The sequence below is a fragment of the Hypomesus nipponensis genome, chromosome 9 (assembly GCF_054491055.1).
Source record: "Hypomesus nipponensis isolate SF chromosome 9, ASM5449105v1, whole genome shotgun sequence".
NCBI lineage: Eukaryota > Metazoa > Chordata > Actinopteri > Osmeriformes > Osmeridae > Hypomesus > Hypomesus nipponensis.
The window spans coordinates 628,994-644,604 of NC_140369.1; the positions used below are offsets into that span (position 1 = coordinate 628,994).

The window sequence follows — 15,611 nt, forward strand, 5'->3', positions numbered from 1 at the left end:
TGCAAGAATACTGACTGAATGTATGTAGTAGTTAAATTCGGTAGTTAAATTCTAAAGCCCTATCATCTGTGAAAAAAAACAGATAAAAGTGAAAGAGTTTGGAAAAGTGATGGGATAGAAAGCGAGCAGTGATGCCATGAATGAACGCAGAACACAGAGGCCAGCAGTAATGCATCTGACCTCCGTCTCTCTCTCTCTTCCCTCACCCCTCTCTCTTCCCCTTTCTCTCTTCCTTCACCCCTCTCTTTCCCTCCCCCTTTCTCTCTCTCCCCCCTCTCTCTTCCTTCACCCTCTCTCTCTCTTCCCTCCCCCCTCTCTCTCTCTTTTACCTCAGGACTCCAACAAGTCCAGCACTCAGAGCCTGAGCGATACCGGCTACTCCTCCGATGGGATCTCCAGCTCCCAAGGTGAGATCACCGGACAGATCCGTGAAGAAGGCATGAAGCTGAACGAGAAAGGAGCCTCCAGCCCCTCCGAGATCACCAAGCTGGAGAGCTCTATGCGTCCTCTCCTCGAATCCAAGACCACTTCGGACCGGCATAGGGAGGAGAGGCCTCACTCACTGTCCATTGGAGATGGCCGGGATTACAACTCTGACGAGGAGGTTGCCAGGGACGAGTCGTCGGACGAGCTCAGCTGTAAGCTCCGCCACGACTACGTGGAAGACAGCAGTGAGAGCGGCCTCTCGCCTCTCCCGCCAAGGCAGAAGAAGTCACACAAGGAGCTGACGGACGAGGAGTTCATGAGGAGACAGATCATGGAAATGAGTGCGGACGAGGACGAGCTGGAAGGGCTGGAAGGGCTGGAAGGGCTGGAAGGGGTGGAAGGGGTGGAAGGGTATGCGCACCAGAAAACAAAAAAAGGACACAAGCACAGCGGGGAACTGGCAAAAGAGAAACGACGTCTCACTCAGCATTCCAGTAGCTTTGAGGAGGACACCAAAGGGGCTGATGGTGCCGATGACGACGGGATGATGGCTTCCCAGGGAGGCCTGCGGCGGTTCAAGACCATCGAGCTGAACAACACCAACAGCTACAACCGCGAAATGGAACTCGGCACTGAGCACGATCTGAGAGAACCAGAGCTGGAGATGGAAAGTCTGACTGGGTCGCCAGAGGAAAGGTCCAGGGGCGAATATTCCTCCACCCTTCCCGCCACCACTCCCAGCTATACCTCCGGAACGTCTCCCACATCTGTGTCATCCATGGAAGATGACAGCGACAGCAGCCCCAGCCGCCGGCAGAGGCTGGAGGACGCCAAGCAGCAGAGGAAGGCCCGGCACCGCTCCCACGGCCCCCTGCTGCCAACCATTGAGGACTCGTCGGAGGAGGACGAGCTGAGGGAGGAGGAGGAGCTTCTGAGAGAGCAGGAGCAGATGAGAGACCTGGAGCAGCAGAGGATCCGCAGCACTGCCAGGAAGACCAAACGAGACAAGGAGGAGCTGAGGGCCCAGAGACGCAGAGAGAGGTCCAAGACTCCCCCAAGCAACCTCTCCCCCATCGAGGATGCCTCCCCCACGGAGGAGCTGAGACAGGCGGCCGAGATGGAGGAGCTGCACAGGTCGTCCTGCTCTGAGTACTCCCCCTCCATGGATTCTGAGGCCGAAGGGTTTGAAATGTTGGGTTCCAAGCTCTACAAGTCAGGGAGTGAGTACAACTTGCCAACCTTCACGTCGATCTACTCCCCCACAGAACGACCCACAGCCACTTCCCCATCAGACAAGACGCTAAAAAGTGCAGAGGAGGTTTACGAGGAAATGATGAGGAAAGCAGAGATGATGCAGAGGCAGCAGCAGACACACCCAAGACAGCCATCTGGGGCTACACAGCCGGCTGGGAAACACCTAGAAACAGGAACAGTTTTAACCCCTGGTTCCAGCCCCACTCAAACAGCTGCTCCTGTCTCATTCTCTGGAAGTGACTCAAGAATCCCCGGGATTCGTGTAACTCAGCATCTATCAAAAGAAACCCAAGACAGGATGAGGACCCAGACCGCCAAAATAGGAGGTGTCATTCCCCCTTCTACCACGATAGCATCGTATGGGGTGTATAGTGCAGCCACAACTTCCCCCACCCATGTAACTACAAGCCAGTCCCAGGCGCAGTCACGGCCAGCTGGGAGCGTGGCAGCTCAGGGTGTTCCCCAGGACCCCGGAGCATCCTCCCTCACATCCAAAGTCTTCTCTTACTTCAAAGGCCCCAGCCCACCAGTTTCCCCCTCAGTCTCCCCCACACAAAGCCCCACTCACGCCCAGTCGCCCAGGCCCACTAGTGCGAGGGGCCAAGCGCTGTCTTCCCAAGGCAGCGCTGGTAGCCTGACCTCCCCTATACCACCCCACGGAGTCCCTCAGAGGGCAGTGTCACCCCGCCTTGCACGGCAGCAGTCCTCCCAAGATTCACCGGTGATGGTGATAACCCTGGGGTCTGAAACCACCTCTCCTGCCAAGCCCCTGACTGTGAACTCCTCAACATCTCCTCTGTCCTCACCAACACAGGTGATTCGCCAGCCCTTATATTGTGCCCAGACCCCCTCAACAAGCTCGCCGACGTCCCCACAGAAATCACAGCAATCGCCTCAACATGCCTTGCAGAGGGTCCAAACAGCAGAGAGGGTGAATGTCGGTATGAGCACAGTGACCAGCACAACCACATACAGTCGTGGCTCCATGTCTATGGAAAATATTTCTTTGTGCAGGATCTCCAATGTCCCTGGCACATCAAGGGTTGTAGAACAGAGCCAAATGCACCCTAGCGGGAATGTGGTAGATCTGAGAGCCCCATTGAAGCCTACCCCAATCATCATGACAGATCAGGGCATGGATCTAACATCTCTAGCGACTGACACAAGGAGGTACTCCTTGGGGTCGGAGCAGACCTCCAGTAGACACACAGCTGTGCAGCCTCTCATCATGAACCTGAATGCACAAGAGCAGCCACATGTGGCAGTGTCAACCCCGACAACAGTAAGTGTCACAGTCGCAGCCTCGATGTTCATATCCCAGCCCAAGCAGCCAGTGGTCTACGGGGATCCTCTCCAAAACCGCATGGATCTTGGGCAAGGAGTGGGAGCAGCTGTGTGTTTGACCCAAACAAAACCTCCTGTCACAGATCCGTCCATTCCCAAAATCGATGCGTGCCTGGAGGACCTTGGCATCCAGCAGCATCAGCTGCAGCTGCAACAGCAGAAGCTTCTACAGCAGCAGCAGCTCCTGGAGCAGCAGCTCCAGCAGCACCAACAGTCATCCTTTGCTCGTTACAATCTGGCCAACCAAGTCCAACCGTTGTTGCTGAAGAAAGACCTTATAGTGAGTCAGACGAGCACTGGCACTACCCAACCTGTAGTAAGTGTCAGTGCCATTCCTAGAATATCTCCCCTCCCTCCACAACCAGCTGCAGGAGCTACTCAAAACACCAGTACACATGACATATATGGAGGGGTGGCTTTAGAGTTAAAGAACAAGCCCACGGTGATGAACCTGTCCACAGGCAAGCCCCATGTTATGATGGTGCAGCTGGATGAAAGCAGCTCGTCACAAGGGGCCACAGTTTCTCAGCTGGTGAAACGAGAGGAGCCTCTACCTCCTCCTCCACCCCAAGTCTTGGATCTCACCGGGCCAATCAAACCTGAGAACCAAGTGGCTTGTTGCGACGTTGTGTACAAACTCCCCTTTGGCGGTAGCTGTGCCGGGTCCTTTGCTCCAAAGTCCACAACAGCAACACCCGACAAGACCCCAACCACTGATCCTTCCCAAGTGTCCCGCCCTCCCCCTGCTCCGCATTACACCGGCCACCAACAGCTACAACAGGCGCAACAACAGGCTGGACTACCTGGAACAGATGGTTACCAGGTAGCAGGCATGCCAGGGATGCCAGAAGAACGAAAATCATTCACCTTACCTCATCCAGAAAGGATTCAACCCACCTTGTCTGACAACAAACTAACAGATGCAGCGCTTCAGTACTATCAGAGGACCGATCCAGGGGACTTGGCCGTGGATCTGAGCACCATAAATCAGGCCTATCAGGGTGGGTATCTTGGCATGGGACAGTATGGATCCTACACTGACCTGCGCCAAACAGGTGATGTGGCAGGCCCTCCACTCCCCTTGAGGAGATACGGCTCCATGTCCAACATCAATGCAGAGTATGGCTACGGTCCTCGTGAGCTGGCAGGTGTACAGGACTCCAGCTTGGCCCAGTACAGTGCCACAACTGCAAGAGAGATCAGCAGGATGTGTGCAGCTCTCAACTCAATGGACCAGTTTGGGAACCGGTATGCTAACAGCCCTGAAATGATGCAGTTTGGTGCAGGACGAGGTGCAGGACCTGCAGGAAGGCTACATCTACAGCAAAGCTTAGCATCAATAAGAGCCAGCCTACTGTATGGCCCAGATGGAAGACCCACATCACATAACCATGCCCTAACCAATCTGATAAATGCCAGACAAGCAAGTATACGGGCCTTATACCCCACCGCTATAAGAGGAGCTGATGGAATGATGTACTCAACCATCAACACCCCTATAGCCTCTACCTTGCCAATTACCACCCAGCCTTCCTCTGTTCTGCACCCCATGCCACGGGGAATATACCGGCCTTATCCTGCAGGTGTGACTGCTGTACCACTGGCCAGCCTCACCAGGTTGCCTCAAGTGACCCCAAGGATGCCTCTGTCCACACAGGGACCCTACCGGTACCCTTCTTCCACTAACCAATTCCCCACAGTAGCCTTCGGGCCTGACAGTGTCGCTGACGCTAGTACCTCCAGTCAGGAGGCTCCAGTATACCTAGGGAAGCCTTCAGCAACCATAGCGGCACACACCTCTGCAACCTTTCCACCAGCGCAGCCCGTTACTCAACTGGGCACACAAAATGTACCAGTGGCTGGTGTTCGCACTACTGCAATGCCAATTCAATCCACAGGAGTTCCTGCAAACAGTGAGATACATAAGTCTCCATTAGTCCCTCAGGCCCAATCTCAACCTCAAATGACTCAGCAGATGCAAGCGCAGATACAGTCACAGATGCAAGTGCAGATACAGTCCCAGATGCAAGCACAGATACAGTCCCAACAGCAAACTCAACAGCTACCAGTTCAAACTCAAGCTCTATCCTTGACTCAAACTCAATCTCAGCCTCAATCAATAACTCAACCACAACCCCAAGCTCCAGCCCAGCCCCAAGCTCTGGTCCAGCCCCAGTCCCAGCCCCAGCCCCAGTCCCAGCCCCAATCTACTTCCCAAGGTGCTCCTCTATCGGCAGCCAGTACAACCATTGCGGCTCCTGTCGACCTGGAGAAGGAGAAGGAAGAGGAGCGTTTGCGACAGCAGCAGGAGCAGATGCTGCAGCTGGAGCGAGAGCGCGTGGAGCTGGAAAAGCTCCGCCAGCTGCGCCTGCATGAGGAGCTGGAGAGAGACCGCATGGAGCTGCAACGGCACAGGGAGAAGGAACAGCTGATCGTGCAGCGTGAGATCCAGGAGCTCCAGACCATCAAGCAGCAAGTCCTCCAGCAGCAGCAGGCAGAGAGGGAAACACAGCTTGTCATGCAGAGAGAACAGCTGGCCCAGCAGAGGATGCAGCTCGACCAGATCCAGTCCCTGCAGCACCAGCTGCAGCAGCAGCTGGAGGAGCAGAAGAGGCAGAAGACCGCAGTGGTGGAGGCTGCAGCGGTGGCCGCTGCAGCAGAGGCGGCTGCAGCTTCTGCAGCCGCTGCAGCTGCAGCAACAACGGCCCAAGGAGCCATACAGGGGATGGTGGTCGGGGGGGGAGCGACTCCGCAAGGTTTCATAATCTGTGACCAGAGCGGGCGAGTGATCCAGCAAGACGGTCAGAGTGTCCAGTTCTGGCAGGACGGCCAGGTGGTCCAGGCTGTGGTGGCCGCGAGGCCCATTTCCAGCTCCGCCTCTGAGATGTCTTTGAGGAGCGACGATCAGTCAGAATCCAGGGTCATGAAGAAGCAGAACTCAATGCCTCGGCTGAGAGACGGCTCAGAGGAGGAGCCAGTGAGGAGGATTACAGACAGTTGTGTTCAAACAGACGATGAGGACGGCGAGGACAGGTACATGAGTCGGCGCAGGCGTACCAGACGCATAGCAGACTGCAGTGTCCAGACAGACGACGAGGACCAGGCGGAGTGGGAGCAGCCAGTGAGACGCCGGCGTTCCCGCCCTGCCAAGCACTCTGACTCCAGCGCAGAGAACAAACCGGATGGTTCCTCCAAAGTGTCCTCCTCTAGCATTGCCATTCAGACCACCAATGACTCCTCTTGCCAGACTGAAACAGAGCAGCTAGGCCGGGTCTCCCCTGCAATCCACATCACCATGGCTGAGAGCAACAAGGTGGAGCTGCTCCACTACATCTCAGCTCCAGAGAGGACCCAGAGAGGAGAGAGCCTGGCCTGCCAGACTGACCCAGAGGCCCAGTCTCAGGGCGTTGTGGCCCCTCAGCTGAGCGTGCCCACCACCATCAGCCCATACTCCACCAGTCTACAAATGGTGGGTGCTTCCCCAACTGATCCGGCCTCCACGCGTCTCCAGGGGGTTGCCAAGTTCGAGAGACGGAAGCCAGACCCCCTGGAAATCGGTTTCCAGCAGAACGAATCTCCGTCCCGCCAGCCTCCCAAGTCTCCGCAGGTGCTGTACTCCCCCGTCTCCCCACTGTCTCCGCACCGCATGCTGGAGACCACGTTCGCCTCCCAGGAGAAGCTCAACAAGGCCCACGTCACGCCCCAGCAGAAGGCCTTTACTGCTGAGTCGCCCCAGCGCCACCAGACCCTCCCCAGGCCCATCAAGAGTGTCCAGCGCTCCATGTCAGACCCCAAGCCCCTCAGCCCCACCTCGGAAGACTCGGCGAAGAACAGGTTTTCCCCGTACCATCAGCAGGCGCTCTCCAACACTCAGGTATGTCATTTAGCATCATTTTTATGTACTTATCTTTTTTTATCCTCTCAACAATCCTGTCAAACACATGCATGGTTGTGGTCTCTTTTGAAAGCTGACACTCTGAAGTTCTTTCCCTGTTGTCAGAATCCCTCTAAGTGCAACTCGTTTTGAGTACTAGAAGCTTGAAGACAATGAAATAAAAAGGTTCTTGTTCCACCTAAATCTAGTTTTTCATACAAAGGCCTGCAGATACCTTTAGGTGGGAGGTATTAGCTGGAAGACACGATGGGACCACAGCATGAAGACTTAACTAGTCCAAGTCAAAAGTTGAATATAATACCACAATAAATGTTTTACACATGTTTTTCTGAGGGTACATTCAGGTGTTTTCTATACGTGCCCTTTGGAGACTCCAAAAGTACTCTTGGTAAACCAAGGTCAAATACTTAGGATAAAAAAGGTATTACTTTTCATAGTTGTTGTCTCTAATGAAAGGTGGTACTATGAGCTCTCATATCCCATATCCAAATCCCCCATTAGTATGCTGACACAAAGCAACTGAAGCATGAACACATTAGACTGCTTTATCTGATTCACGCAGAAAAAGGCCTGCTTCTGTGAGCCATTTTGCACGAGGACTTTTAAGTTGGAAAGTTCCAACTCTACCCCCAAACCTGTATATTGCAACCTTCAGAATTTCATTGGCTATACGGTCACAGAGTTAATTTGTTTTTGAACCCAGACAGAGCTAACCTGGTTGGCTTTAACAGTCTGTGGACAGGACATGCAAGCTCCTATTGGGTCAAATGAGGTGTCAATAGAAAGGTCAGAGTGCAGTGGTATTTTGACTCCTTTGGAAAATTCAGAATTGAGCCAAACTTATTGATAAGGTTATTATTGAGTGTGAGTGAGTGAGCGATGCATCAGTCGTAAAACTTAGAATGATGCAATAAGAGTTCATGGCTATTTATAGATGTAATACATTGTTTTGGGCAAAATACTTGGTTAAATAGTTTGGACCTTTGGGAATGTAACCAGACCATTTTTGTTGGGAATGACAAAGACGTTGATTGTACCTGCTGTTTGCTACTTGATCTTGAAATTGTTTACATCAATAGAATCACAAGAATTGTAGCTTTCCAACGGTATATGGAATGTGTAGCAGTCTAAAACAATCCCCCCCCCATCGCTCCCCCTCACCCCCCAAAATAGGGCTAAGAGGATATGTCATATTCATTGATAACTCTTGGTTTTAACAATACATGATGATCTTATATATTTGTCTCCAATGTGTTAACACTCAACAATTATGTAAGTGTGTATGCATATTTTATGGGAGGGTGTCCCAGAGAACAGAGAGAGCAGGATGTTCAGTAGTGAAGAGAGAGAGTCTTGAGTGAAAACACAGATGCACCACACAGGGCTTGGCATCAAAATATGTGACAGAATGTTCTCAGGAGAACAGATGGCAATGCCAGGCACCAGGAAAGCTTCCTCTCTCTCCTCTTCTATTTCTATAGCCTGCTTGCTTTCCCCCTCAGCTTCTACCTCTATTCCTTTCTCTCTCTCTCTCTCTCTCTCTCTCTCTCTCTCTCTCTCTCTCTCTCCCTCTCTCTATGTAACTTTTCTTTCTGCTCTTCTGCTGTCTACCCTTGCTCTCCCTAATGGGACCTCCCTTCTCCCCCTTAGATCCCATTCACTCATTCTTTACATCTATATTTCTCACATCCCTTCCCTTCCATTCCCTTCTCTCTCCCCCGGCCTTTCCTCATTTCATCCCATTTTCTCTACATCTCTATCTCTCTATCTCTTTATCTCTCTATCTCTTTATCTCTTTATTTCTCTCTCCTCCCTGCCATACTATTCTTTCCATTTCTAAATCTGGCAATGCCCTCAGAGAAGCCAGGGGGAACAAGCAGTGTGGAGGCACCCTGGTACAGTCCTGCTGTCTTCATCCTGGCACGGTCCTGCTGTCTTCTGGCTTGTTAGCAGCTGGTCAAAGTGTAGTGTGATTCCTCTGCACTCGGTGTAAAGGCAGACCTGGGAACAGACACATAGAAATCACAAGAGGATTTCAGAGATGTTTGGCTTCATTGGCGCTTCCCTTACATCTTTACTGAGAATATGGCTCTGTCATGGATACACAGTCCATTCACTATGGGTCTACACAACTCCTAAACTGTAAGTAAGAGGGTTCTAATTGTGTTCCACTTTGTGGTCAATTTGTTCTATTTTCCATAGTGCACGCTATAAGGTGAGGGGTGTTTTTTAGACTTTTTTTGTATTTTTTATTCTGTAATGCTTGGAATAAGATTGCAACAAAAAAGCTGAATTCTTGAAGCAAAGATAATTGCCTCTGCACCATTCTCTCTCTCTCTCTCTCTCTCTCTCTCTCTCTCTCTCTCTCTCTCTCTCTCTCTCTCTCTCTCTCTCTCTCTCTCTCTCTCTCTCTCTCTCTCTCTCTCTCTCTCTCTCTCTCTCTCTCTCTCTCTCTCTCTCTCTCTCTCATGTAAATAGAATCCCACAGGAATTGTTACATTTTCACGTTGAGTATATTTTTATAACACTTTTATTAATTTATTATTATTCATCTTATTTTTCCATAACATTTAAATAACATCTGAACAGAACTGTCAAACAACACAGGATTGCAAAACTTCTTCTTCACATTAACACTAAGCTTTCTCTGAAATAGACAGCCTTATGCAGCCTATTCACACAATTCAAGAGACAAGTAGAAAAGGGGAACTACAACCACAGTGTATTATTCCACTCTGTGCAATGAGTCTGATTAACATCGTACTGGTGTGTCTGCCTCCGCTCCCTCCAGATGTCCTCCCTGCAGCAGCAGCAGAACTCTCTGATGAGGAAGGTGAAGAGGACCCTGCCCAGCCCCCCTCCGGAGGAGATCCCCCTCCCCATCGTCACCCCGGCCATGTCCCACATGTACGGCTCCCCAGGGATGCTGCCGAGAGGGATGCCTCGCCCCGCCCAGGGCGTCACCAAGGCGGGGCTCCTCAGCGAGCTGAAGGCCGTGGAGCAGGAGTCCACCAAGCTGCGCAAGCAGCAGGCCGAGCTGGAGGAGGAGGAGAAGGAGATCGACGCCAAGCTGCGCTACCTGGAGCTGGGCATCACCCAGAGGAAGGAGACACTGGTGAAGGAGAGGGAGAGGAGAGAGCTGGCGTACCTGCGCTGCATGGGGGACCCCAGGGACTACATGTCGGACACCGAACTCAACAACCTGAGGATGGTGGCCGCCTCGGGGACGTTCGACGGGAACGGTCACCTGGCCAGGCCGAGCACTGCGCCACTCAGCCAGTTCACCAGCGACCTCAGCACCTCCCAGTATCCCTCCACCTCCTCCTACATGTCCTATCCCTACCCCCAAAGTCAGCCCACGCCCACCCCCCAGCCAACAGCGGCCTACCAGCAGATAGGCTTCCAGCCCCCTCAGTACCCCTCAGCCTCCCAGCCCCAGCCCGGCACCTTCCAGCCCCACCCCCCGGGTTACCCCACCCAGGGAGGCTTCTCCCATGGCTACGGCCAGTCGTCCTACCAGACAGACCTGGGCCTGCAGCAGCACGGACACCCTGTTCCTCCCCTGCAAGGCCAGACTCTGCCCTACCCAGGCCACAGCTCCTACCAGCCCGGGCCAGGCCTGGCCTTTCAGCCCCAGGCAGAGATCCTCAGCGTTCACCAGAGGCCCAGGCAGACGTCCCTGGCTGATCTGGAGCAGAAGCTGCCCACCAACTATGAGGTCATCAGCAATCCCTCGGTATCCATAGCGACGTCGGCTCCAGACGCAGGCTACGGCTCCATCTACTCCTCCACCTCCGTGCCCAACGCCTACACCCAGTATCGGCCCCCTGAGGTGGGGTTGACACACTCGGTGGACAGCCCCACCTCTGCCTACGCCGCGGATGCTCTCTACACCTCCAACCTGGAGCAGAACATCCCCAGGAACTACGTCATGATTGACGACATCAGTGAGCTGACCAAGGACAGCGGAGGGCAGCCCACTGACGCCCTGGGCCATCCAGTCGGACGCTATGCGGGCGAGAACGGTCCCGCCCGCGGGGGAGTTTACGGGGAGGAGACCGTGGATGCCTACGGCAGGCCCACAGGCATCACAGGCTATCACCAGCAGGGGCCGGTGGACAGCCGAACCAGTGCCACCGTGAGCGGTGGGTCATCTTATTACTACGACGACTACAACAAACACCCGGGAACGCGCACCGGCTCCGGGACCCAGAAGCACCCGTCGAAAAACCTGGCTCCCGCTGTGGTCTCTTCGTCCAAGCGCAGCAAGCACCGCAAGCAGGGCATGGAGCAGAAGATCTCCAAGTTCTCCCCCATCGAGGAGGCCCGTGACGTGGAGTCTGACCTGGCGTCCTACACCATGACCACCTCCACCGGGGGCAGCTGCACCGTGGTGTCTCGCTCCAAGAAGATGCAGGACGACATCACGTACGGCATGAAGAAGAACGTGTACGACCAGCAGAAGTACTACGGCTCCAGCAGGGAAGCTCTGGAGGAGGAGGAGAGGACGTACGGCTCAGGCAGATCCAGGTCCACAGGATACGGCATGGACAAGATCTCATCCCGGGACGCCCCAGGCTACAGGAGCAAGTCCTATGAGAGGGATGCCATGGAGCGGTCCCAGAGAGGGAGCCACGCCCGCGGGGGCCGTCCGGCCATCAGGACCCAAAACTCGGAGGAGGAGAGCCCGCTCAGCCCGGTGGGGAAGCCTGTGGGGATTGGACGAGGGTCCGGGGTCCCTGACCCCAACGATGTGAGGAACCAGTACGGCTCAAGCCACTCGCTGCCGGACGTCCAGGATCATCACATGAAGGACCTGCCCAGGAGTCATGTCTACAAGCCAGACGACCCTTACCTGGTCGACGACATGCACTGCGCTGTTTCAGACAGCGAAGGTAACTGGTGCTGAAAGCTGACTGCTGCCTGACTGCTGGGTGTCGGTCGTCATTTTCGTCCTTTGCTTGTCACAAACTGCATGTCTTGTGTCGAAGTCTTGAGAGTGTCACGTGACACTTTTAGTCCTGTCTGGTGAACAAGACTGGGAATGTTGTGCCCAATGCATGAAAACCACAATTGCCTATGTGTTGTAAAATTTTAGCTTTTTTTTTTGCATGCTTTATTTATTGTAATTTTTTACGTGTGACATGGTGATGTTTTTTGATTTTACAAAAACAAAACTTCCGTTCTTCATTTATAATTTTTTTTGCCGTTTGATTGTGAAATACTTTTCTTGTCACGTTTTGGGGATCTTAATGGACATTATTTCCAGTGCTCTGCATGGCTTGAGTCTGCATGTCTCCACATGTCACATGACAGAAACAGAAGGAAGGTGTTGATAACCACTCTCTCTCCGACAAGCCTATCACCTGGGCCAGGAGGAGACAGACTGGTTCGAGAAGCCGAGAGAGGCTCGCTCCAGGCACCACGGCGCTGGCGGCCACGCCTCAACGGGTCGGCGTGGCAACGTGAAGCACACCTACCACGACTACGACGAGCCCCCGGAGGAGGAGCCGTGGCCCCAGGACGAGTACGGCCAGCCCCGCCAGCCCTCCTCCCGGGACCACCGGCACCACGGCAGCGCCGGCTCGGGGAGACACTCCTCTCGCCACTCCTCTGAGGACCCCCGGCCCTCACGCTCCTCCAGGTCGCATCCCAAAGACCCCTCCGGCCGCTCGGAGGAACGCGGCTCAACCTCCACCCCCAGGAGGGGGGCCTCGGAGGCTCGCTCCTCCCAGGGCAGCCACCGGGACTCTGGGGAATTCTCCAGGGACCCGGCCTCTGGACAACACCACGGCTCCAGTAGTCGGGGCCAGAGGCAGCCAGGTTCCTCTTCCAGGAGACAAGATCCTGCTGCAGGACCAAAGCAGCAGCAAACACAGGGCCAGGGCCAGGGCCAGGGCCAGGGCCAGGGCCAGGGCCAGGGCCAGGGCCAGGGTCAAGGTCAGGGTCAAGGTCAGGGTCAAGGCCAGGGTCAAGGCCAGGGTCAGGGTCAAGGCCAAGGCCAGGGTCAGGGTCAGGGTCAGGGTCAGGGTCCTGCTGGGCAGCCTCGCCCCGGGGGCCAGCCCCAGCAGTCTGGCAGGCAGCCAGGGGCCCTGCAGCAGGAGGGGGGTCCTCCGAACCAGAACGCAGTGCAGGGACCAGGCCAGTCAAGGACCCAGCAACAGACTCATAGCCAACCTGCCCAAAGCGTTGCCCCACCTGGAGGGACCCAGCCCGCCGCAGGCTCCCCGGGCCCGGGGGCAGGCGTGGGGCCACCCCAGCAGCAGCAGCAAGCCAAGTCTGGCCAGGGTCCGGCCCAGGGCAGACAGCCAGGGGCCCCAGGACCTGCTGCAGCTCAACCTGCATCCACTGCCGTGAGTACAGCCAGAACACTGAAGAATAAAAGTTCATAGCCTAGAAATGTAGTCCGTGTAAAGAGTAATGCCATATTTTAGAAAAAAACATTTCTAAGTTGGTATCCCCCTCGTTTCATAACAACAGGCCAAAATGGAAGTGGCTCCGGCATCAGCCCTGGGGGCGGTGAAGCCAGCAGCAGCAGCAGCAGCACAGCCTGCCAAGGCTGCCACCCCCCCCCCTGACTGGCATAGGTGAGACTCCCCCCCCCCCCTCTCTCTATCTCACACACACACATAACTCTGTCTCTCTGGTGATGACTGTCTCTCTGGTGATGACTGTTTCCCTGGTGATGATTGTCTCTCTGGTGATGACTGTCTCCGTGGTGATGACTGTCTCTCTGGTGATGACTGTCTCCCTGGTGATGACTATGTCCCTGGTGATGACTGTGTCCCTGGTGATGACTGTCTCTCTGGTGATGACTGTGTCCCTGGTGATGACTGTGTCCCTGGTGATGACTGTGTCCCTGGTGATGACTGTCTCTCTGGTGTTGACTGTCTCTCTGGTGATGACTGTCTCTCTGGTGATGACTGTGTCCCTGGTGATGACTGTGTCCCTGGTGATGACTGTGTCCCTGCAGGCTCCAAGGCTCCTGTGGGCATCGGCAGCAGGCCAGCCGGCATCGGCAGCGCCGCCCCACCAGGACCCCCCCCCGCTGAGGGGGATAGCGTCCTGGGCAAGATCCTGCAAGGAGGCGCTGCAGAACAGGCGGGCAAACTAGGAGACGGTGAGGGAGGGAGGTGGTACAGATTGAAGTGAATTGTAAAAACATATTTCTGGCCACATTACCTTAAAACGTTGCCAGTATACCATGATTGGTTCTTTTTCTAACATGTAGTAGACTTGTTATCAAATAATGTGGAACATACAGAGTCTTAGAACAGAGTTGTATTTTATTGACACAGCTTCTGTTGCACCAGCAATCTTGTTTGATTTTTGACGGGTTATGAGGTGTGATGTTGTTTCTCTGCTGTGTCTCTACAGCCGTGTCTGCCCTGGGCAAGAAGTTCACTTCATTCTGGTGAACTGAAGAGAGGAGGGTAAATCAACTGGATTTGTTTGTTGACACAATGGTTGGATGCTGGCCACTCCACTTAGGCTAACGCCTTGTGTTGATGTGCTGGTGGTGGGTAAAAAAATAATGAATTCTGTTTATGTTTCTCCAGGGAACAAGGAGTTGAAGGGAGGAAGGAAGATTGGAGTCTTTGTACTGGAAAAACCTATGAATCTGTTTCTGGCATTCTCTACATTTCACACAACCACAGGGAAGACGGAGGAAGGAGGGGGTGGGTGGGGGGCGATTCGGAGTGCATCAGTGAGTATACAGACCACAGAAATTTGTATTCTGCTTTCCTTTTGTGCTGTGTAGAATTTACTTACTTTTTGAATACTTAATTTATTGATTAGGGGCATTTCCTGTCCACATAGCGTCTCAGGCCGGTAAGTGTGCGCGAGCTGGGAAGCGCTTCGTCAGGTCGTTAGCAACAGAACTTAAACAATATTTTATTCTTGGCTAACTTAAACTATTAGCTAATCATTAACGGGGTTTTAAACTCTCAGAATGTTGAGTGGCTAGCTAAATTCTAAGGAGAAGCAGTGATGACATCAGCGCCTTTCTGAAAAGTATAGCCTATGTTCAGCTAGGGGACAAAAGGCAGACGCTCAATGCAGCGCTTTCTCTATAGGCAGCGTCATACTCAACGCTGGAACCATTATACAAAGACAGTATAAGGACACACGACCTAATGACACATTCAGCACATAGGCTACATGGATTTGTGCTGAAAATATTCAATTTCAGTCATTTTGTAAGTTTTATCTTAAACTATTAAGAGCGTTAGTAGTATTTCAGACAGTTAGCAGGTTGTATTGACGTTTCTGGCTGTGAGAACGTGATACTACCTGTCACCCTGTTCATTGATAACATATGAGGGCCATATTTGCATTGATTAACATTCAGATCCACTTCAGTATAATGAAAGGCCAGGGGTGAAGTGATGACTCATTATGTTGCTTTAATCCTATATTCTGACTGATTTCTTTCTCTGGCCGGCCAGGGCCTAAATCAAAGGATGCCTCGTCAATACTGAACTCCCCAGGAAGGAAGGATTGATTCAGGGGGGTTGGGCAGGGGTGACTGCCTTGTCAGCACAGGGGTCCCCAAGCAGAACCTGAAGATTGAAGAGAGAAAAAGATCTTCTGAAAGAAGGCTGGCCTTGTCACAACTGATGTCCCTCAGGCATGAGCAGACGATCACAGAGAGACTTCTGCTTCTCCGTTTTTGCCGGCGGTAAGCAAG

The 15,611-nt window shown here is 53.6% G+C and overlaps 1 protein-coding gene across 1 annotated transcript in view; it reads left to right on the forward strand.

The window, feature by feature from the left end:
• The window catches only part of LOC146272223 (protein bassoon-like), a 66,317-nt gene extending 51,980 nt beyond the window's left edge, over nt 1–14,337 (forward strand). Inside the window, 9 exon segments of the mRNA XM_084705272.1 lie at nt 335–4,900; nt 5,000–6,898; nt 9,711–11,814; nt 12,278–12,817; nt 13,124–13,272; nt 13,400–13,486; nt 13,488–13,506; nt 13,893–14,039; nt 14,297–14,337. Of these exon segments, the coding sequence (XP_084561398.1) occupies nt 335–4,900; nt 5,000–6,898; nt 9,711–11,814; nt 12,278–12,817; nt 13,124–13,272; nt 13,400–13,486; nt 13,488–13,506; nt 13,893–14,039; nt 14,297–14,337 (9,552 nt within the window).
• The last annotated feature ends 1,274 nt before the right edge of the window (nt 14,338–15,611 follow it).